Source organism: Triturus cristatus, chromosome 3_1, assembly GCF_964204655.1.
Source record: "Triturus cristatus chromosome 3_1, aTriCri1.1, whole genome shotgun sequence".
In the NCBI taxonomy this organism is placed as follows: domain Eukaryota; kingdom Metazoa; phylum Chordata; class Amphibia; order Caudata; family Salamandridae; genus Triturus; species Triturus cristatus.
The window spans coordinates 144,624,131-144,647,755 of NC_140583.1; the positions used below are offsets into that span (position 1 = coordinate 144,624,131).

Consider the following 23,625-nt stretch of genomic DNA (forward strand, 5'->3'; position numbering starts at 1 on the left):
TAGTAATATTTATCCTGTAAATATGTTCTGCATCAGGTATGTAGGTATAACTAACCCTTTATTTGTTTTCACAATTTCAATTCCATATTTCTAGATTCTTTGATAAGTGATGTCTGCTTGGTGTGTGCGTTGGTATTTTCCATTTCAGTAATCTGGGATCAGTGTTGAAGATAGCCTGGTGTGATGATGAAAATGCACTGTCAATGTTTCAATTTCTCACACAAATGTGGTAGCCTCAGTAATGGATGTTTTAAGTCATGTTGCGAATCCTGGAAAATAGCTATGTTGCTGCATTCTTGACCCGTTCAAATTTGAGGTTCAGTGCAGTAGCCCCTATTATTATGTTTGTAATATTTATCATTTTTAGTAAACTGAAAAGGTCTAAAGTTAAAAAACAAAAACAAAAAAAAAACACGCAAATAAGGGCAACACTGTAGTAGTGGGGCCAATAATGACTTTGTTTCTAATAGGTTCAATATCATACAGTCAAAATTCCTATATTTGCAATTGTTTATTTTTTGTTTTGTAATTTTCTTTATTGTTAAAATTCTTTTTTCCATTCCCTGTACCTCCATCAGAGGCTGATGGCACTAACTATAATACCTGCTACCTCAGATCTCTAATAGAAATTAAAAAAATGTGGAGTATCTTTTCTTATTAGTTAGACTGAATCCAACTGCTCCAAGATCGTGTCGGTCAACTAATGTGTTTGCCCAAACAAAAGCTTAGCATTGATTTCAGAGAAGGCCTTCCGAGTTCCCAGATTTCTTCAACTCCTAAAACACCATTTAAAGGGAAACTTGAGCAAGCGGATTAAGGTAGTTGGATCACATATCCTGGTTTGTAAAAGAGAATCTGCTCAGGCCAATTTCCCTACTAAATGTGGAAGTCAAGGTATTAGCCAAAATATTGGCCTCTAGACTGAAGGTGGTTCTCCCCTAGATAATACACCCGACCAGTCAGGGTGTATTCCCGGTAGGAGCACGCGGCTCAGTCTGAGACGCCTATATGGGGTCCTCCACCTAACTAAATCTAACTAAAAAGGTAGCGATGGCCCTAGACGCGAAAATAGCGTTTGATTCAGTGGAGGGGAACTATATGTTCACAGTTCTGGATAAACTGGGGTTCGGCCCCAAATTCAGAGCCTGGGTCAAACTCATTTACACAACTCCTATGGCCAGGGTCAGGGTGAATGGAACAGTCTCACGCACCTTCGAGCTGCATAGAGCCACCCGGTAGGGCTGCCCACAGTCGCTTATGTTATTCGCCCTGGCCCTTGAAACCCCTAGTGGCACGGATCCGCGGAAGCCCTCTAATGTGGGGCATACCCGCAGCAGGGAAATGGGAAGAAATAATCTCCCTGTATGCTGACAATCTTCTGCTATACATGGCTAGACCTCAGAATTCCATAAACGGAGTAATCCAAATCTTTCGAATATTTGGGTAACACTCGGGCTATACAATCAATTGTGCCAAATCAGTTATATACCCCCTGTCGGGGAAAGCCCCTTGCTTGCCACGTGACTGCTTGGCCCGGTTAGTCCAAAGGGGTTCAGATATCTGGGTATATATGTCATATGAAATCTGCATGAATTCTTAGGCAAAATCTCGATCTGCAACCCGAAAGGCTTAAAGCAGATGTGATGCTGTTGGAATCTCTGCCACTGATTGTAGCCGGTAGAGCTGCCCTCTACAAGATGATGACCCTTCTGTTACTGCTCTATGTAATGCAGGATACTCCCTACAAGATCCCATCAACCGTGTTCACAGGAATTGACCAGACAGTCCGTAAGCTGCTATGGAAAGGGGCGGGGGGGGGGGGGGGGGCAAGAATTGCGCTGGCCAAGCTACAAAAAGGGGTATATGATAGAGGACTGGCGTTCCCTGACCTTCAAAAATATTACTGGGCCTCGCAACAGCTGATAATCAACGACTAGGTGTTTGCGAACCACCAGGACCCAGCATACAGGGTAGAAAGAGGATACATGGCACAGGGAGGATGGGAGAGACTACTATACGGTAGGATGACCAGAGACAACTGGCCTCAGCAAACACAAGTGGTGGTGCATGTCTTGCATAGGGCGACCGGCTTTCTGGGCTGGAAGGGTAAACGGACGGCCTAGACTACGCGGTGGTGCAGTGCACTGTTACCAGAGGTGGCAGGACTAGGCGGATTCCAGAAGTGGAGGCTCATTGGTATAGAACACCTGGGGGACATCTGAAGGAGCCAGTCCTACATACAGTTTCAGGACCTACAGTTCAAATTTGAACTGGCTGAATTGGAAAGATTCTGGCACGCGCAGTTGGGGCATGCATTGCACTGTCACCAGCGGGGAACAGCTCCCTGACTCCTCACCATCAGAGGACGATCTACTCACAGAGACACTATCAAATAAGGGAGTATCATTAATTTACAAGAAGCTAGTTAATAACTCACCTGACCTGCTCGACCCCCTAAAACAACTGTGGGAGGGAGATCTGGGTAAAACGCTAGATTAAGAAGATTGGGTGGTGGCCCATCAGGCCCCTCAGGAGGTCTCCATCAGAGTGAGATTTTGGCCGGTTCAGCTCAAGATTCTTCATAGATTCTACTATGCACAAACCCTCCTAGATAAAATAGGCAGAGCAGACTCCCCACTGTGCAGGAGGGGCTGTCGGAGCAAAGGATCCTACTGTCACACCCTGTGGGACTGCCGGCTGATCCAACACTACTGGGCCCAGACTACATCGATAATGGCACCGGTGGCGGAGGGGGAGGTCCCGGTAGAACCTGGTTGGCTACAATTAGGAATAAAATAGGACCATGACTGGCATAAGTAAAAAGAAATTTGGCTGAGACTGGCAGTGGGGGTTTCGGTGGTTTCGGTGCTTCGGTGGCTGGGACCGCCCCATCAGTTAAAGATCGGGAGGCTGACCGAGATTGGTGCCAGAGAGCGAACAAGTGATCTACATAGCCAAAGGATGCCCCAAGAAATGGGAGAGACTATGGGGTGACTGGAAAAACTATAGGAGCTAGGGTAGTGGGATGGGAGGGATATGACCAGGGGTACGGAAGAAAGGTGGGGTGCGCCAATCGAGTCAAACGAGATGGCCATAAAAGCGCCTGAATAATTCATTTGAATTGAGCATCACAAGGGAGCCTATGGCACCAAGGCGAAGATGTATGTGTGATGATCTGACTATACTGCTGCTAAATGATAAGTGAAGCCTACTGTTTTGTTTATCACTAATTAAAAAAATATATATGTATATATTATTCATCAGACTCTGGCAATATTTGACTTAGGCTTTCAAAAACTGACCTAATAAGTTAAGTGTACCTAAACTTAATTTCTCCCTCAATCAGCTGAGATTGGAAAGGGCAATTTCCCTCAGCTGACAAATGTTCCTCTTGTTTTCAAACAAGCAAATCTCATGAACCTGCTAGTTATTCATATATTTCTTTATTAAATGTGGATATGTGCAAACCTCTTTAATCATCGTAGTTAATAGGGATACCAGCTTAAGATGAATTTTGTGTTTGCACTCCCGATCAAGGGCCGGGCGGCTCTCCCAGCAAGCATCCTGAATGCTGTTGCTAGGCTGGATAAGACAACGGGCAGCGTTGGACTACAACATGTCTTAGTCTTTAGCAGTAATTACTTTCCAGCAGCAAGGTTGATAGCTACTGGGGCTACACACTGAATCTATTGTCTCTTATCTTGTCTGGCTATAATCGAGTCTAGTGCAGATGCTAGCTGAATGCGTTACTGTAGTAAAACACTTACAGTCTGCAGACAGAAAGCTTATACATTTCAGCTCTTGTGGCTGAGGTCTACTTACTTTCTTTCTTGCCTTCTTCATAGAAAAATGATACCCATGGCAAATTAGTTTTTTTATTTAATATGTTTTCGTGCTAAGATGATGAGTACTCGTGTTCCCTACTAATCACAAAACGTACGCAGTCTGTAAATGGAAAGTTGGCCCCCACCCCACCCAAAGCTTCCTTTACTCTCTGCGTAGCTGTTAACAAGCATTGAAAGCCTAGCTGTTGGACATAGCCCTATCTGCAGGGTCATCCCCAAATGTTTTGCCGTCACCTTCCTGTTTTCTGAATCCGTTTTGTTGCCTTTTAGGACTCTACTCACTTTACCACTGCTGGTCAGTGCTAACGTGCTTGTGCTCTCTCCTTTAAACATGGGGAAATTGCTTATTCCTAATTGGTACATTTACGTTTCTTGTTAGTCCCTAGTAAAGTGGTACTACATGTACCTAGGGCCTGCAAATTAAATGCTACTAGTGGGACCGCAGCAGTGATTGTGCATCCCATTTAAGTAGGCTTTTTAAACATGTCTCAGGCCTGCTATTGCAGTCTGTGTGTGCAGTTTTAAAGTGCCATTTCCACCTGGCAAAATAAACCTTTTGCCAGGCCTAAACCTTCATTTTTAATACTTATACGTCATCCCTAGGATAGGCCCTAAGCAGCCCATAGGGCAAGGAGCAGTGTATATAAAACTTGTACATGTACTTTTAACTTTTACATTTCCTGGTAGCGATAACTCTACATCTGTTCTACACTACTGGAAGGCCTACCTCTCACATAGGATAATATTGGCTTACCTTATTAAATGTAATAAGTGATAGCTTTTGATTGGGGCTAGATAGGATTGTTGAGTTCGGTTTCTAAAGAATTGTAATTTAAAACCCTCTAATGGTAAAGTCGAATTTTAAGGCACAATTCTGAAAATGGCACTTTAAAAAAGTTAGCTTTTTCTTGTTTTAACGATGTGGTGCCTGTATCCAGCTTACATGATGAGGTGTAGCTGGCAGTTAGTCTTTGTGGATTGCTCCCAGACAGTGAGACAAAGGGGGAATAGATGTTGGCAGGAAGGGCCTTCTCCGACTTGATGAGTGGGAGGAACTGTTGCCTATCACACTTGCACATCACAAAGACTCACAAATGGTTTGCCACTACTCTTTTGTGTCCCCAGACAATCTGGAGATAGGGCAGGGAGGCTGAAAAATCCAGATACCTCTGGAGATGGGAACCGCCAGAGCCGTCTCCTACTACAGAGTGGGTACCAGGTATAAATTGTGGGCCCTCAGTCCCAGCTCTTCAGTATACCTCTGGACCAGTGGAAGACTCAGAAGAACTGCTGTGCTGCTCTGCAAGAAAGACAGCTAATCTGTTGCCATGTTGCCTGAGTGAGAAGGACTTGGCCTGCATCTTGAACCTAGGACTACAAGAGTGACTCCAAGGGCAAGTTTGCTGGCCTCCTGATCAGAGCCTCTGGGACAGAAAAATGCTCCAACCACCTTGAACCCTGCAAGTACTCTGTCTGCTCTGAGTCCTACCTCTCCCCCACCACCCCCCCAAGTCCCCATCCTTGACCTTTGAAAGTGGGCCAGATGGTGCTCTGCCAGCCCAGCTGTGGTCCTGTGGGCAGAACCAACCCCCAGCGTGAGGGATCTCCTTGCAGTTCCAATTCGGATCCGCCGCAGTGCAACACATCCTCGATGCAGACCTTCGCATCGCAAGTCCCTAGTCGACAACATCCTTGACGATGACACAGGGTTTTGTGTCGCAGCCCGCCGTTTTTTTGGAACCGCCGCTGTGCAATGCCTCCACGACGCCGGACTTTGTATTTCAAGCGCCACGACTGCTGCATCCTCAATGACGACACAGGGCTCCACAGCTTCCTCGGAACTGCCGCTGCGCGACGCATCCTCAAGGCGGGATCTGGCAATGCTCCGCAAACCAGGATTTGAGGTACTTAGTTCAGTGAGCCTAACTTGGTTACTGTGTCTGGCTTGTGCTCCCTCATGGTTGGTTTGAACGTGTGACTTAGTCCTGGTGCGGCCAGATAACCTCAATTGGCGCTTTGTGCTTCTAGGAACTGTTTTGACCTAAAAATTTGAAATTGCGTATCTCCAGTTCTGTTGATTGATTGGATTTTTGTCGTTTTGGTCTCAAATCATTTATTTAGTTTTTGTACTTTTGTGTGGGATTTTTCTTGTGTTGTGTTATGTTTTCACTTTATTACTGTTTGAAGTACTGCATAAATACTTTACATGTTGTCTCTAAGTCCAGATTTGTGCCTAGGTACCAGAGGGTTAGGCACAGGTTAATTTGGGTTTCACCCTGAGAAGAATTGTGGTTGCTGCTTGAGTAGTGGTTCAACACAATTTCCAACACTTGCCCAAAACGTGAGTGCAGGGTACATTACAAAACAATTATTACGTTTCCTTAAGACTACAAATAGACAGCCAGGAATCAACGTTTTCAGAAAACCACAGCACTATATTAGAATCTGATTATAAAAATGTATGAAAAGTAACGAAGATGAAATGGTAAAAAGGTGTGCACTGCATGTACAGGATAAAATGATTATCCAGAAAAATACACTGATAATTCTAGACCACTAAACATGAACGCGATATACTGTTCCACGTCCCCCGATGCTACCATAGAAACACCCCTGAACACGTGAACTCACTGATGCAATGGTCAAATAGATGATGGCTCATAAAATATTTCTTTACATACAACGTTTGTAGTCCCTACCTAATCTTCAACACACTTCTATAAGATGGAGGATTGCAATCATCAAGGCAAGTTAAAACAAAACACAGTGGCAATTAATAAAACACAGAAAGAGTAGGTCTCCAAAGAAAATTTGTGTCTTGGGGTTCAGAAAAGTGGGATAAAGTCGGGGAGCAGACACAAAATGGATGAGCGAGTGGGTAGCTACAGAAGATAGACTGTACACACACCACGGGTGAGAGGGTGATGGTATGCATGGTGGATGTGAGGTGGCTAAAAAAAACTGTGAATGTGAATGGAGGCCAAGGAATAAAGGATGGGATGGTAAAGAAAGACAAAACAGATGATGGAGACCAACGCAAATATTAAACGGAGGGAAGGAGGAAGCCCAGCTCAAGTAAGAGGAGTATCGAGGCACACCATGGACGGGAGTGGAGAAATAGGCACACTATTGAACAATGCAGAGGACTCGAGAAAGGGAAGTAAGGCGCTCTTTAGATAAGTCATGGAACGTGGGTGCACAGCAGATGAGAGGAGGGAGTTGGACTGAGGGACACATGATTGATGAGGTCAAGACACCAAGAGAGGAGGACATCAACAGACCAAGACACATTGAAGAATGAGAGTGTTGGCTGACGAGCAACATGGATGACAGATAGAACAGGGCACTAGGTGAGAGAGAGTTGACGAGCTAAAAGCAGGTTGACATTCAGTAACCAAAAGCTGTTTTTACAACATGTCTTAGCTTAAACCCATAAGCTCAAACACATATCGCCGCTTCGTTCTCTAAACAACCAAGCTATGGTGTCGGGTCCTGCCCAGCATGATTGCTGGTATGCATCATTTCCCAAGAACCTTTTAGACAGACTGCTCAGAGCCCATATGAGCGCTTCATGCGATCTGCAGACTTTCCAAGTGAAAGGACAGGATAGCGCCTGGATACCCCTCGGGTAATTAGTCGCGCTTAACAAATCCTTGTAACGTGACGTAAGACAACAAATCGCATCTCTGCTGTACACCGACTACTGCACTGGTTCCTGGTTACAGACATCATCTTCAAAATCCATAGGATATAACTGTCTTGCACCAGATGGCGCAGATGTACACGACCACGAAAATCACTCCCCATTGGCCCGTATGATTTCAAATGAGATGCCTGTTGTGACGAGAAACATTAATACATAGGCAGGATATAACATATCCTCCTACTTTTAAGCGGTTAGTATCCATGTAAAGCGGCCCCACCAGGAGCAGCCTGCCAGCTGCTCAGCCCATCTTCAACTGCCACACCTCACCACACAGGCACACAAACATCCCAATCATGTCCATCACACCAGCATGCCACTCAGAACCCTCACACCGGCTGAGCAGCTAGGAGCCAGGTAACACAGGGGAAACATAAATACACAGACAGGATAAAACAAGGCCCATATGATTCCAAAGTAGAAGCCAATAGAGGCTTTCTGTCCCCACTCGATCACACGTGGACCAGTCCTTTTCAGTGCAGGCACTCTTGTTATTAAGTGTCCTTCACATCGATGTGTGGATGACAAAGCTGAAGACACATTTGATAAAGGGGATGTGAGAGAGGTAGAAGAAGGTTATAGCTGTCAAAGAATGCAGGACTATACTGAGGGAAGCCTTTGGTTATTTGCAGAGAGAGAAGGACCTTTTTGAACAACTAGACATTGTACTTATCCCAAACATCAAAGATGAAGGGAGTAGAAATGTGCAACCACCGCCCACCTGGCCTTTTTTCTGTCCGAAGAAGGCCAGACACATGCACTATACATTTAGAAACATTTCTGACGAAAAACACTGGGGCTGTATATTCATTCCAGTCTCCCGGCCAGCCAGTCAGGTAAACTCATATAAGCAGTGTTACAATCTTTTGGGCAGGCTGATGATGAAAATATGTAGTTGTGGTAGGTTTTTTTATGGCGACGTACATGTTACCAAAGGGCACGTTCTTTAAACTGACATTTTATATTCAATAGCTTCTGAAATTGCCTCAATGCACTGCACCAAGTTTACCGAATATATGCACCTGGAACCGATGGAAGGATGCACATGCCGGGCACCCTGACACTCATGAGACCCGGGGAAACAGACCTTTGGTGGAGAAATGCTCCTGCCCGAGGGAGGCTGAAAGAAAAAGTCTTGTTTTTAAAAACATTGTAGAAATTCGAAAAAACGTCATGTTTGGTGCTTTGTCCCTGTCAGTCAGTCAGGGTAAGTGAGGGCTGTCGCCCAATGATAGAATCCTTATAATGCAAAGACATTGAACATATACGTTACAATACGATTCCTTACGGCTTTGAGGTTAATATCTGTAACAAAAGAAAAGGACATATGAGCATTGTGACTGCGGTCAATTCTGAAATTACCTGGATGCACTGAGCCTGGTTTATTGCCTGTGGGGGCCCCACAAAACAATGCCAAAGATGCGCGCTTGCTGCCCCCACTCAGAAGACTAATGGGGATTTATATGTTTAACGTATGGTGGGGAAATGCTCCTGCACATTGGAGACTGATCAGAAAAGTCAGAATTAGGAAAAGGTTTCAGAAAAAACTTGAAAATACATTTTTTTATGTTATGCTGACCATCCATTCAAGGAGTGGAGGGTTGGAGGGGGCTGGCAGCCACCAAGATGTTGAAATGATATAACGTGCTATGTAGTCCCATGACTGAGTTAATATTTTCGACTGAATGAAATGGGCCCCATAGGCATTTGGACTTCATTGGTGCTGAAATTACCCGCCTGCACTCTGTCTGGTTTACCTCCTGGGTGTTACCCGCCTGCACTGTCTCTGGTTTACCTCCTGGGTGTTACCCGCCTGCACTCTCTCTGGTTTACCTCCTGGGTGCTACCCGACTGCACTCTCTCTGGTTTACTCCCTGGGTGTTATCCGCCTGCAATCTCTCTGGTTTACCTCCTGAATGTTACCCTCCTGCACTCTGTCTGGTTTACGTCCTGGGTGTTATCCACCTGCACTCTCTCTGGTTTACCTCCTGGGTGTTACCCGCCTGTACTCTCTCTTGTTATATGGCCCTTAGGGACATTGTTGACATTGTTAAGTTAGCATGAGCTTTGCTGCCGTGATGCTGCTTTTGCGCACGGTACAACATGACTTTATTTTTGCAAGACTCTGTTTATGCCTTTCACATGAGAGCCGTCTGCCTTTCACGTTCTCTGCTGCGTTCTTGGAGTTTAGTCTGAACACGCTGTACAAGGTCGATAAACAATGCCCCTTGTTATTCTGTTCTGGTCAGTCCCTAGCACCTAGACATAACATGCTAAACACAGCTGCACTGCTGGAGACTCGTGCTTTGATATTACGGGAATGCATGTTGTTTTCACACACATTTGGAGAAAGCCTTTCCATGGGGAAGAGCTATGCTGTTAGTAAGGTAGTTTAAGGTATGGGGGTCTGCTGTCAAAGCTCAGGGATCTTCCTTTATATAAATAAACTTCTTCCAGTCAAAGGGAGAGTGGTTATCCCCGCAACACTCTGCTTTACCTCCTGGGTGTTACTCGCCTGCACTCTCTCCGGTTTACCACCTGGGTGTTACCTGCCTGCACTCTCTCCAGTTTACCTCCTGGGTGTTACCCGCCTGCACTTTCTATCCGGTTTACCTCCTGGGTGTTACCCGCCTGCTCTCACTACGGTTTACCTCCTGGGTGTCACCCGCCTGCCCTCTGTCTGGTTTACCTCCTGGGTGTTACCCGCCTACACTCTCTCCGGTTCACCTCCTGGATACACCCGCAACTATTGCAAAATCAATCACGTCTTCTTTCCCTAGACGAAGGAGACCCTTGAAAATGAACATGTGGGACTGTTTTCCCCACTGATTTATTTCTGTTTGCAGAAAAGCAAAATGTATTGGGCAATTTTGTGACAATTTTGAAAAATACTTAGTTTGTATGATTGCACAATAAGACAAGAGGTACACATGTTTGATCAGCCTAGCATCAATATTTTAATTAAGTGGGTGAGAAGGAGAATGGTGTGATCTTCTGTGTGTGATGTGGTGAGCAGATGCAGGATGAGGATAAGGCTAGAATCCCATTTGTTCTGAATTCGACCTGCGTTGTTAATGCACTGAAGGTGCACTGCTATCTGAACCTCTTCTCATCTTGGACTTTTTGTGGACACCAAATTACATCTTCAAGAAGTTGTGAACAACTTGACAAGAAGTTTCGCATTTTAGCTCAGATGTTGTCAGACATCAAAATCATCCTGTCAGTAGATGTCTTTAAAAAGACTGTTCACTCGCTTGTCCTGTCCAGGTTGGATTATGGCAACTCTGCTTGCAGTCCTTGCTAGGATCTGGCTTTGATCCCTTCATGCAGCTTCTCGTCTGATTTTTATTTAATTCACTGAGGTCGGTGCTGCTAGTTTTTTTGGCTTTTAATGAAGTGACGCCATCGCAACTTGACTTCTTTATTCTCTTTCCGTTCTCTCATCATATGGCCTGCATGCACTGTCTTTCTGCACTCTCTTCTCCCCACTATCAATTCAGCTCCTTGCTTCAAACTAGGAAAGTTCCTTGTCAATGGACCTTAATGCAGGTGAGAAAGTATGTTTAGTAAAAGCTGAATTTGTAGGGAATTTGGTTAAATGATGGGAAATGCATTTGTTACGTCATCCAAACCTAATTTCTCTTTTATTTGCTTAAGATACGTTAAGGGCTGGTCTTCTACTTCCTCAGATATTTTCCAGAGAGATATTTTCCAGAGAGGTTGAAGTTTACATTGCATGCTTGCAAAATTTGTACACGCACAAGTACGTTTTTTTTTCCCACGATGTGATTGCACATGGATTAAAAAAGCTACACAACACACCTAAATAAACAATACTAATTAATGCTGTGAAATCCAGAGATCCAGTAGGAGTCTACATTTTTCTTCATAATGACACAGCTTAGACATGCTAAATGCTTTTTCTAATATCTGTGAGTGATTACCTGTTTGTAGCTTAAAATGTGGTTGTCTCAATCCTTCTACTTTATGAGGTTGATTACATGAGAACTTATTTTGATTAGGTAATAATTGTATGTAAATTGTTCTGTAGGCACTGTGGAGACGGTGGTACAGAACATTATAATTAGGACTTTTTAGGGCAATGCAGAATATCAGTCATTTCATCTTTTTAGAGAAAGTGACATTTGATGGTGATGAAGAATGAACTGGTCTATTTGTATTCTTATTAGGTTGTCTTGGATGTTGGCTGTGGTACTGGGATACTTTCAATGTTTGCTGCCAAAGCAGGAGCAAAGATGGTGATTGGAGTCGACCAATCAGAAATCATTTACCAAGCAATGGACATAATCAGGTACGTTTACCCAACTTCTATGGAACTGTCATCAAGTACACACAAATGTTTTTTTGAATATGCAATAATTTTGGTCTTTCTGTACTGTACTGTAATCCAACTAGTTTGTTTCAGAATGCACATAGAAGATTGTGTGCTTATTCGGAATCCACATTCCACTGTTTCCCCTAATACATCGCAGGTATTCAACTTGTTTTGTAGTTGAAAGGGAAGTAGTGGATCCTGGAACTATTTATGAAGCTTAAAGTTGTTTTTACTGATTTGTGTAGAGCACTCACACAGGCCTTTCTTAATCCTATGCGTTATTTGGTCAGCAAGAGTTAAGAACAAGAACCGCGCCTTGGCCTGGTTTCTTGCTTATGTCTATTGGCAAGACTCTTGAGGTAGGAGCAAGTTGATGAAGAGCTAAGACCAAGTTCACGAATGGTAGCCATCGCCTTGATGCACCAGTCTTTGCCCCTGGCATATGGATCTTTCGGGCGTAAGGGCAGTAGCAATGGAGGAGCGGCACAAAGCTTAGCCACACTTTTATGAAGATCTACATGTGAATGGCCTAACTAGGCTAAGACTTTGGCATCCAGTCCTGATTTTATAAGCCAAGCCAGAACTGGTTGCTGCAACTGTGCCTGTGTGATAAAAAATGTGTGTGTATCTATATATGTGCATATATGTGTCTGTGTCTGGGTGGTAACAGTTAAGATTGCTTTTTCATATACAAGGTGTTTTTCGTTCTGCTAATAACTTTTGCGCTGTTAGGCGAACCTTCAAGAAACTTCCCCCTCCAAAATAAAAGCAAATTCACATTACATCCTTCCTGGAAAGTTTCAGGGTGATGTCAATTGGGGGCGGGAGGGGGGGGGGGCAAGAAAAAGGTTTGTGTTAAAAAAAGCTTATTTTCCAATGCATTTTCGGTAGCCTTTTTTAGGCAGCAATACCGCAAAAACTGCAGAACGGAATTACACCAATTTGGCAGGAAGCTTCATCTTGGTTTGCAGATTATGCTTTTTTGTTTGGTGTAAATCGGTTCAATAGTTTGTAAGAAATTAAGGTACAAAAATATTTGTATATCTGGACCGTTAGGTCCGAGGGACTGCCGCAAGAGTCTTGCGGGAGTGCCAATTCAAAAATAGAGCCTTGTGACTGTCCAAGGGACCATCTCACTCCCCCAACAGTCGGACGCCCGTGGGAGCGAGCACTCTGATTGGCTGCCAGCAAATGGTGCTGGCAACTCTTACAGGACTCGGGGACTTAGTTCCCTGTCCTGCAGTATGAAAATACATTTTTTATAAAGGATCAGGTTAGGTATTCTACCCCCTTAGGCCCTGTGAGGGGAACCCAGAGAAAAGGGGGCCAAACAAAAATAAATCTGTGGGAATTGCGCAAAAGAAATGGTGGCTCCTATTATTGTAATTGAATATATGGAGAGGGGACGTGAGTAAAGCCCCTCCTTCATCCCATTTTGGGTCCCAAGGACCCCATCCCCCGGGCCAAGTATATTTAACTAAAGTGATGGGGCACGACGGCCCCCCTATCCGAGCCGAAATTCGCCATCCTCCACGAAATCGTAAAAATGGGGCAGGCTGACCGCGCAGCCCCCCATCTCAACCTGTGAAGGCCAAGGCACCTCATTCCCCCTGGGGATGATTTTTCACAAAAGGGAGGGGTGAAGGTCCTGGGGACCCCATGTACAATTGCATTAAAAAAGGGGGAGTGGGCCACGTGTGCACCTCTCCAAGCCTTAAAAAGGCCCCAGGGACCCCATCTTCCAGATCCATCACATTAATTAATAGGGAAGGGTGTGCTCACATGAATTAAAAGGGAAAGGGGGCACACAACTGCCCCTCCCTGAGCCTTTATAGGCCCAGGGACTCCATCCCCTTGGTCTAGCTCATTGACTGTCCAGGGGAGCCCACCCCTAGGACACACCGTAGTTTAAATCTCCCACCAGTAACAAACACATTAGTCTGCTTCCAGACTGCATGAGCTTTAAAGATGCTCCTGTCAGCGAGGAGCAGACTTGTGTTCTGTTTCCCTGCCCGACTCCTCAGGCAGGGAAACTGAAACGGGCAGGGAAACAGAAACGATATTACTCCCGCCCGGAGCAAGCAAGCTGAATACAGCTGCTACCTCTGGGCAGGAGCAATGCCGGCTCCCACTCCACCCGCGGCCTCCAACGTGGCAGTTGGTGGGTGCACTGGGACACCCAACTATAATTAATGAAGACCCCAGAGGATGTGATCCCCTAAACCAAACTAGGCTTGGGAATCGGGGGCGCGTGACCATCTCTCCCCTTTAAAAAAAAAAAAAAACACAGCCCTGGGGGAAGGGGTCACCAGGCCTAATAAGTCTTGGGGTGGAGGGCTGCATGCCCCCTCCCCTTAAGTTTTGAGCCCAGTGAATGGAGTACCTGGAGTGCAAAGAAGGCTTGGGGAGGGGGACCATGCAGCCCACTTTCTTTTTTTATTGTATTTGGCCCCATCGGATCAGGTTCCCTGGGCCAAAATAGGCTCAGGGAGGGGCCTGCACTGCTCCCTCCTCTTTAATAAACTATGGTCTGAGGGATGGGGTCCCTGGGGCATATTATGGCTCAGGGAGGGGTGCAGTGCGGCTCCCCTCCCCTGTTTAATTAAATTATATTTTGCCATGGGCGATGGGGTCCTGAGGTCCTAATAATGCTCGGTTGGGGGGGCCCACGGCCCCTTTTCCCTTTTATATTGTATTCAGCTCCTGAGTATGGGGTCCACGGGCCTATTAAGGCTCGGGGAGGGGAGCTACATACCCCCCTTAGAATTTATTCCTGGTGGATGGGCCTGAGGCCCAAGAAGGCTAAGGGAGGGGGACTGCACACATCCCTAACCTGTTTAATTGTATTTTGCCCTAGGGGATGGGAAAGGCCATCTGCAGCATGGGGTTGGAGGCCTTTGGGTGACTGCCTGTGGGTAGTTGGATGCAGCACGCGCCTGTAAGCTAGACCCTGTGGCCAATCCCTCATGTGCCCACTGTGAAAGGCCTTGCACTGCATGGGGTTGGCTGCCCCTGGAGATTGGCTGCCTGTGGGGAGTTGGCCTGTGTGGCCATGCTCTGCACCCAACCCCCACACCGTGCACGGCTAAAGGCCATACGTGGGGCATACGGTTGGCTTTACCTATGGTAATACAATATTCCATACTTGTATATGTAATGCGTCAAGGCTTTCGTTTGGAATAAACTCTAGCGTCACATCTCCACGGTGTCAGCGCCTGTTATTTGGATGTTTTCTCTGCTCTTTTGCAGTCTCATCACGGAGTTGGTCATGGACAACCTGGAACAGAAGTAAATAATCATAGTATTAGTACATTTCCCCGGGAACAGAAAACACATTAAAACCCATTAAAATCATGATATTGGGATCCATGCAAGCTTATAGAGACAGCATTGAAGGAAACTAGATATCTCTGCATGTTAACAGGGAATAGCAACAAAGAGGCACCGTGTTAGAGAAAGGTATACATTTCCTCATCAATATTTATGCCTATTGGCTCTTTGGTACCCATCCTGAGAATGTATCTGCATTCCAATTGTCTAAGGGCCTTCTGTCTATCATCTCCTCTCAGTTTTTACCACCTGATCTAAGATACAATAGGTCTGTTTGGAGGGGTCTCTGTTGTGGTATTCCATGCCTACCGGATATTTAGTATCCGCATTCTTAATAGCACGTAAGTGCTGTAGAACCCGCTTATGGGCTTCTAACTTTGTACTCCAAATGTAACCCTTCAGGCAGGGACATTCTAGCAGGTAAACCACATAGTCTGATTCACAGTTAAGTGGTTTAGATATAATAAGACGTTCTCCAAGGCAGGTTTTAACCTCCGTTGTATTTCTGCATTTGATACATCTTTCGCCATTTTAGCCATTTTGGTGCGTTTCAGTATATGTATTTACTAGTTTGTTCCCTAGTGTCGGTGGTCTTCAATATGTTATGTTCGGTCTGATGGTAACGTATGCTTCTATAGCAGGATCTCTCTTTACCAGATTAACTTGTAAGGCTTCCCTGTCAGGTTTGTTTTGTTTCAATAGTAGATCTATTCTCTTTGCCTCTCTGGCTTTTTTTTGGCCATCTGTAAAACTGGTCGTTGATACCCTCTGTCTGCTAATCTGTCACAAATCTCCTCTTCTGCTATCTCATACTTCTCAGTAGAGCGACAGATTCTTTTAGCGCTCAATAGTTCACCATAGGGGATACTATTTTTGAGTGACTGGCGATGTGAACTGTTGACATGTAGCGTTATATTACCCGCTGTAGGTTTGCGGAAAACTGTAGTGGAGAGGCATTGGTCTTTGACCTCTATTTTAACATCCAAAAACTCAATCTCAGTATTGCTGATTCGACTTGTAAATGTTAGATTCAGTTTGTTGGAATTGATCAAATTTACAAACATCTCTACAGACTCGATGTTACCTTTCCATAAAATGAAAAGGTCATCTATGTAGCGTAACCATATAACAATATGGCATGACCACTTTTCCATTTCTGGACTGTGTAGCACCTGCTCCTCCCACTAGCCCATATGCAGATTCGCATAGTTGGGGGCGAAGCAGGTGCCCATTGCTGTCCCCTGTTGCTGTTTATAAAGAATGTTGTTAAATAGAAAGACGTTACATGACAAGCACTACTTTATCATTTTGATCAACATGACATATATATATATATATATATATATATATATATATATATATATATATATATATATATATATATATATATATATATATATACTATCAGTGCTCCCTTTTCCCCTTTCTCCTATTCCAAAGGAAGAAGCACTCAAGGGGGTGATATCAAATCTGATTATTTGGAGCAAAACAGACGCGTTTCGGCTGGTGCCTTTTTTGATCTTTTGTTTACGCACGCAAAACGAAAATGCTTTATTATAAAATAAACATTATCACTTGTGTTAGACTTGGCACCATTGATGTGAGTCTCCCTTCCACTTTTTGCTGTTGCCTCATCTTATTTGTTGGTCTAGATGCTTTGGGCACTTTGCCACTGCTGATCAGTGCCAAAGTGCAAGTGCTCCCTATTGTAAAATGATGTAATGGATTAGTGATTCCATGATTGGTTATTTGATTTACTTCTCAGACTCTAGTACAGTGCACCACGTGTGCTCAGGGCCTGTAAATCAAATGCTGCTGGTGGGCTTGCAGCACTGATTATGCCACCCACAGAAGCAGCTTGTAAAATGTGGCTCAGACCTTCCATTGCAGAGCCTGTGTGCAGTCTGGGACTAACATGTCGACTTGGCAAGTTCACCCACTTGCCATTCCCTAAAGCTTCCCTTTTCTACATGTTAGTCAGCCCTACTGTAGGCCCAAGGCACCCCCATGGGCAGGGTGCATTGTATGTAAAAGGTAGGACATGCCCTGATGTGTGTGGCATGTCTTGATATTGAATTACAGCCAATTTTGTTTTTCACTATTGCAAGGCTACCTGCTCCCATAGGCCAGAATGGGCAGTTTGATTATAACATCTTATAATCGTAACTGACCCAGGGAACAAGGTAGAAATTCGAGTTTAGTATGCCTGAACTCAGAATGTTAAAATACATCTTTTAATTAAGGTGGTTTTTACATTCTGTGTTTGAAAATACCACTTTTAGAAAGTAGGCATTTTCTTGCCTAACCATCCAGTATACCTCTGCTAGGTTTGTGTATTTCACATCTGGTGTGTGAGTGACAGGGGCTGGGGTGGCCCCAAAAGTCTGGGTGAGTCCACACTAGGCTGAATAGACCTATCTGCATTTGGATTGGTGGGAGGAGTAGCACCTGGGCCTGAATAGGGCTGTGCCTGCCTTCCTCAATGCTGACTCCACCTCCTGTGGTGCGTCTGATGACCCTGGCCCACCCTGACAAAGGAAGAAGTTGTGCACTGGCAGAGTGCGCCCAGAACTGGTTTGGATTGGGTCCAGGACCCCTCACACATAGAGACCAAAGACTTTTGGGGTATAAATATGAGAGCTGAAACCCCTGAACTTTAGATCACTTCTGGGAAATCAAGAGGAGCCTTTGCCAAGGAGAAGAAACCAGAGAAGCTGAAGTAGGATTACTGCCCCTGTGCTGTTTGCTGTCTGGGGTATGTCTGCAGTGGTTATTTGTTGTCAAGGAAAGGAGAAAGGGACTTTGCTGTTTGCTTTGTTATCTTGAGGAAGATCTCCAAGGGCTTGAACTGAGCTTGCCTCCTGTCTGAAGTCTCAGGAACACAAAGACTTCACCACCCCCTGAATTTCCTTGCTGGGAATTTTAACCTACAGAGAGGTGCCTGCCGCTGTTTAGGACCTCTAGAGACTGTTTGGCGCTGGGAGCTGGAAGCGCGAAGAAACGAGAAGCGTGTCGCCGCCGCAGCAGTTGCCGTCGCATCACCGAAGAAGCGTACCGCCGCCGCATCTGTTCACCGTTGAATCGAAAGCGTAGCGCGTCGCATCCCCGGAGATGCGTGGCGCAGGGCTTGTCACGGCTCCAAAGATCATTGATTTTGCCGCGCAGCTGTCGGGCGTGCATGCATTGCATCCACGTTGTCGCATCGCATCAATGACGCCATTTTGTCTTATCTCACCGGATCGTTGCATGGCATCGAGGCACCATCTTGTCGCATCGCACCGGATCACAGTAAGAAACCGACGCATCACCTCCTCTCCGGTAAGGAACCGATGCATCACCTCCCCTGCGCCGCAGTAAGGAACAGACGCATCACCTCTCCCGAAGCAAGGAAACGACGCATCACCTTCCCTGCGACCCTTTTGTTTGTTTTGCGTGACGCATCTAAGGTACTTTGAGAGTAAAGTGTTGCTTTTAGCATCTACATTGAACTAAGCTATTTCTACCATTTTAAAGTTTTATTTTTATTACAGTATTGCATATTTTTGTCGTTTGGTCTTGTGTTAAGTCTAGTAAAGATTACTTATTTTTCCAAACTGGTGTGCTGTCCATTTCTAATGTTTTCACTGTATTACTGTATGTGTTCACAAATGCTTTACACGCTGCCTCTGAGATAAGCCTGTCTACTCGCGCCAAGCTACCAAGGGGGTGAGCAAGGGTTATTCAGGAGTGTATCCCCCTTTCCCTGACTAGAAGCAAGGGTCCTTATTTGGACAGAGGTGTATACCATTGCCAACTAGAGACCCCCAGTTCTAACATTGGTGGTCAGCGGTGAGGATTTGAACTTGCACTTGTGACTCATATACAGTCACAGGTGTACACTACTAGTGAGTGCAGACCATAACGCAACCACATACATTTGGTAGAATATTTCTGGGACTATTTTTTGAGAACTGCCAATACTTACCATGAGTATGCCAGCATCCATTGCATCTATGGATTTAGACTTTGAAGGAGAGAGGATTGATACCTACACTGTGCCACACCTTAAAGCTGTTTTTAAGAAATTCAAAATCTCCAGGAGAGGCCTTACCAAGAAAGAGGAATTCCAAAGGGTGCTGAGGGCCTGGTTGGAATCTAGGGATGTCAGTGAACACCATGAAGAGCCTATAATGGAGGGAGAGAATGTGGATGGGCAGCTGGAGGGGCCATTGGGCCTGGCTGGGGGGAAAGCACCTTCCAGGGCAGGCAGCAGTGTTTCTTCTAAGGGCCTATCTCCAGAAGAGCTGGAGGACAGGGGAGAACTAGGATGCATGAGTTGGAGCTCACAAAGTTCAAGCTGGGGAAGGAGGATAAGGAGTTGGCATTTCAGAGAGAGGAATTGGCCCTAGAGGAGGAAAAGATGCTTTTAGACCATGAAAGAGGGTTGACGGAGTTGGATCTGAAAGCAAAAAGTTTAGAGATCAGTCCCTCTGGTGGTGGCACTTCTTCAGTGCCTGTAGAAAGTAGAGTATATATTCCCATGGATGTCATTAAGGAGTTCATGAAGCATGAGGACATTGGGCAGTGGTTTAAGGCTTATGAGGTGACCATGATGGCCCATAGAGTGCCTGAGAAAGACTGGGGAGCGGGGTTGTGGAGCCGCTTTGTCAGTAAAGGGAGGGACACCTTGTTAGACCTGCCCAAGGAGGATCAGACGTCCTATACCCCCATGAAGGAAGCCTAAATGACCAGGTATGGGTTGACCCCAGAGCTTTATAGGCAGAGATTTAGAAACTGCAGGAAGCTGGAGTCTAGTACCTGGGTGGAGTATGTGACTTTCTTTTGCAGAGCCCTGGATGGTTGGGTGAAGGGTAGCAAAGTAAATGATTTTAAGGCGCTCTATAATTTGATTGCATGGGAGCACTTGTCCAGTAATTATTTTCCAGAGCTACGCCGACACTTGATTGACAGTAAGCTGACTGAGCCCAGGAAGCTTGCTGAGGAGGTGGACCGCTGGGTCAGTACCAGGGTCCACTAGGGTCATGTGGGAGACTCCGCCAAGGGTGGGAAGGGTCCCCAGCAGAAAAGTGGGGGGGCAAGGGTAAACAGAAAGAGTTCTACAAAGGGCCCCAAAGTAATCCCCAAGGGAACCAAGGGAAAGGTTCCCAGCCTCCCACTTATAAAAGGCCATGGGTCCCACTAGGTAAGACTGTGCAGACCTTGAGGGGGATGGCCTTAAACCTACAGGGGAACAGGTAGCTGAACTGGGGGACCTGCCTGAGCTGACCCATTGGCAGCAAGAAGGAGGACCCTCTAGGGAAGAGTTCTGCGAGGAGCAGAGGACGTGCCCTTCTCTTGTGGGTTTGCGGCAAAAGGCCACAAACCAGGCAGCAGGTGATCAGTCTTGGTCACATTGGATTTACTGGGAGAATGGTCTCCTGTATAGTGAGCCTAAGGTTGCTGAGCCTGGGTCAGCCCGGGTGCTGGTGGTACCCCAGTGCTTCAGAGCCTTCCTACTGGGTCTGGCTCATGATGTGCCTTTAGCAGGACATTTGGGGCAAGACAAGACATTTGAAAGGCTTGTTACCCAATTTCACTGGCCCCAAATGTGCAAGAGTTCTGATACTCATTGCAGGACCTGTCAGACTTGCCAGGCAAGTGGTAAGTGGTAAGAGTGGGAGGAAGCACAAGGCTCCTCTCCAACCTTTCCCTGTGGTCAGCACTCCCTTTGAGAGGGTGGGTATTGACATTCTAGTATTTACATTCTGGGGCCTCTGGATTCCAAGACAGCCATGGGCAACAGGTTCATCCTGGTCTTGGTGGACCATGCCACCCGGTACCCAGAAGCCATTCCTCTCCGTACTGTGAAGGCCCCCGTGGTGGGTTGTGCGTTGATGGGGATTTTCTCCTGCGTGGGGTTCCCCAGAGAGGTGGTGTCAGACTATGGTACCAACTTCATATCGAAGTATAAGAAGTCCCTGTGGCAGGAGTGTGGTGTAACCTATAAGTTCATCACTCCTTACCACCCCCAAGGTAATGGGCTGGCTGAGAGATTCAACCGGACCCTGAAGGGCATGATTATGGGTCTTGAGGAGCCCAGGAGGCGTGATTGGGACGTCCTCATGCCATGCCTTCTGTTTCTTTACAGAGAGGTGCCACAGAAGTCCTTAGGGTTCAGTCTGTTTGAACTGCTGTATGGTCACCCTGAAAGAGGACCTCTGAGTTTGGTGAAAGAAGGCTGGGAGAAAGTGCACAGTCATCCTCCCCAGGATGTATAGCTACATGCTGGCCTTCAGAAACCAGACTAGGTGTTTCAGACAACTTGCTCAGGCGAATCTGGCAGCCAGCCAGGAGGAGATGAAACGGGGGTATAATCAGAATGCCACTCTGATCGAATTTCAGCCTAAACAAAAGGTTTGGGTCATGGTCCCAGTGGAGCCTTGTGTGCTCCAGGATAAGTGGAGCGCAAGAGTAATGTCACCTACCTGGTGGACTTGTGGTCTCCTAGGAACCCTTTGCGAGTCCTGCATGTTATCCGCCTGAAGCCCCACTTGGAGAGGTCCGAAGTGGGCATGCTCCTAGCAACAGATACTGGGATGGAAGAGGAGACTGAGCCTCTTCCTGACCACCTGTCTGCCCAGGAGCAAGATGGGTCAGTGGACGAAGTAAACCTCTCTGACCCTTGAGCAACAGAATGGATGCCGCCAGCTGTTGGGGCAATTTTCTGATTTTTTTCTACCTGACCCCTGGTGTCACTCAGTGGTGTGTCCATGATGTGGACTCTGGGGACAGTCCTCCTATCAAGCACAACACTTTCAGAGTGACTGACCGGGTGAGAGCTTGCATCAAGGAGGAGGTCTTCAAGATGTTTTCCTTAGGAGTGATTGAGTCCTCAAACAGTCCTTGGACCGGGTTGGGATCTTCCACGGTCCCCTAAATTGGTGCTCCTACATGTGATGGATGATATAGGGGGCAATGTCTATAAGCGCCATCTGATGCTCCTGGGTTTTACTCTTGCCAAGCAGGATGTAGCGAAGGCCTGGTAGGCGACGGCCACACCCTCAATATCTGTTTGGAAGGCCGGGCTGGATTTCTGTATGGGCCTAGAGGCCCCCATTTATGTGCCGCGGGGATGCCCACGAAAACATTATAAAATCTGGAAGCGATGGGCAGACTACAGGGGACTGGAATTGGAACCAATTTCAGTGAAATAATTGCGTGGGTAGCGAACCATCTCCTCCCTGTTGGAGGGGGCCATGTAACACTTGAGTGCTGGGCGCAGGGTATTACAGGAGGTTTTTCAAGGGGTATGGCAACATTGTTGCACCCTTGACAGAGCTGACTTCCAGGAACCAGCCCAAGAAAGTGAACTGGACTGATGTCTGCCAAAAAGCTTTTGATGCCCTGAAATCTGCCATGTACACAGCTTCAGGCGCACAACTTCTCAAAGGAATTCATTGTGCAGACAGATGCTTCAGAGCATGGTGTGGGGGCTGTGCTTTCACAGATGAATGAGGAGGTCCTAGACCAACCTGTAGCCTTCATTAGTAGGAGGTAACTTCCACGGGAACAGAGGTGGAGTGCAATTGAGTGTGAGGCCTTTGCTGTGGTCTGGGCACTGAAGAAGTTGAGACCATACTTGTTTGAGGCTCACTTCCAGGTTCTGACAGACCACAGGCCCCTCAGATGGTTGATGCAGATGAGGGGTGAGAATCCAAAAATGTTGAGGTGGTCCATTTCCCTACAGGGGATGGACTTCACGGTGGAACACCGCCCTGGTACAGAACACGGAAAGCTGATGGTCTTTCCAGATTTTTCCACCTCAGTGAAGAGAACTCCCAAGGGTTGGGTAGTTCTCCCCACATTTCAGCTGGAGAGGACACTTGTTAGACTTGGCACCATTGGCGTGAGTCTCCCTTCCACTTTTTGCTGTTGCCTCATCTGTTTTTGTTAGTCTAGATGCTTTGGGTACTTTGCCACTGCTGATCAGTGCCAAAGTGCAAGTGCTCCCTATTGTAAAATGATGTAATAGATTAGTGATTCCATGATTGGTTATTTGATTTACTTGTCAGACCCTAGTGCAGTGCCCCATGTGTGCCCAGGACCTGTAAATCAAATGCTGCTGGTGGGCTTGCAGCACTGAATGTGCCAGCCACAGAAGCAGCTTGTAAAATATGGCTCAGGCTTGCCATTGCAGAGCCTGTGTGCAGTCTGGGACTGCCATGTCGACTTGGCAAGTGCACCCACTTCTTTTTTCTACATGTCATTCAGCCCTAAGGTAGGCCCAAGGCACCCCCATAGGCAGGGTGCATTGTATGTAAAAGGTAGGACATGCCCTGATGTGTGTGGCATGTCCTGAAAGTGAATTACAGCCAATTTGTTTTTCTCTTTTGCAAGGCTACCTGCTCCCATAGGCCAGAATGGGCAGTTTG

General features: G+C 46.2%; 1 protein-coding gene across 1 annotated transcript in view; it reads left to right on the top strand.

The window, feature by feature from the left end:
* Positions 1 to 23,625, top strand: part of PRMT3 (protein arginine methyltransferase 3) — an 881,955-nt gene that overhangs the window by 182,929 nt on the left and 675,401 nt on the right. Inside the window, exon 9 of the mRNA XM_085643603.1 lies at positions 11,739 to 11,860. Coding sequence (XP_085499729.1) covers positions 11,739 to 11,860 — 122 coding nt within the window. The remainder of the gene's footprint in view (positions 1 to 11,738; positions 11,861 to 23,625) is intronic.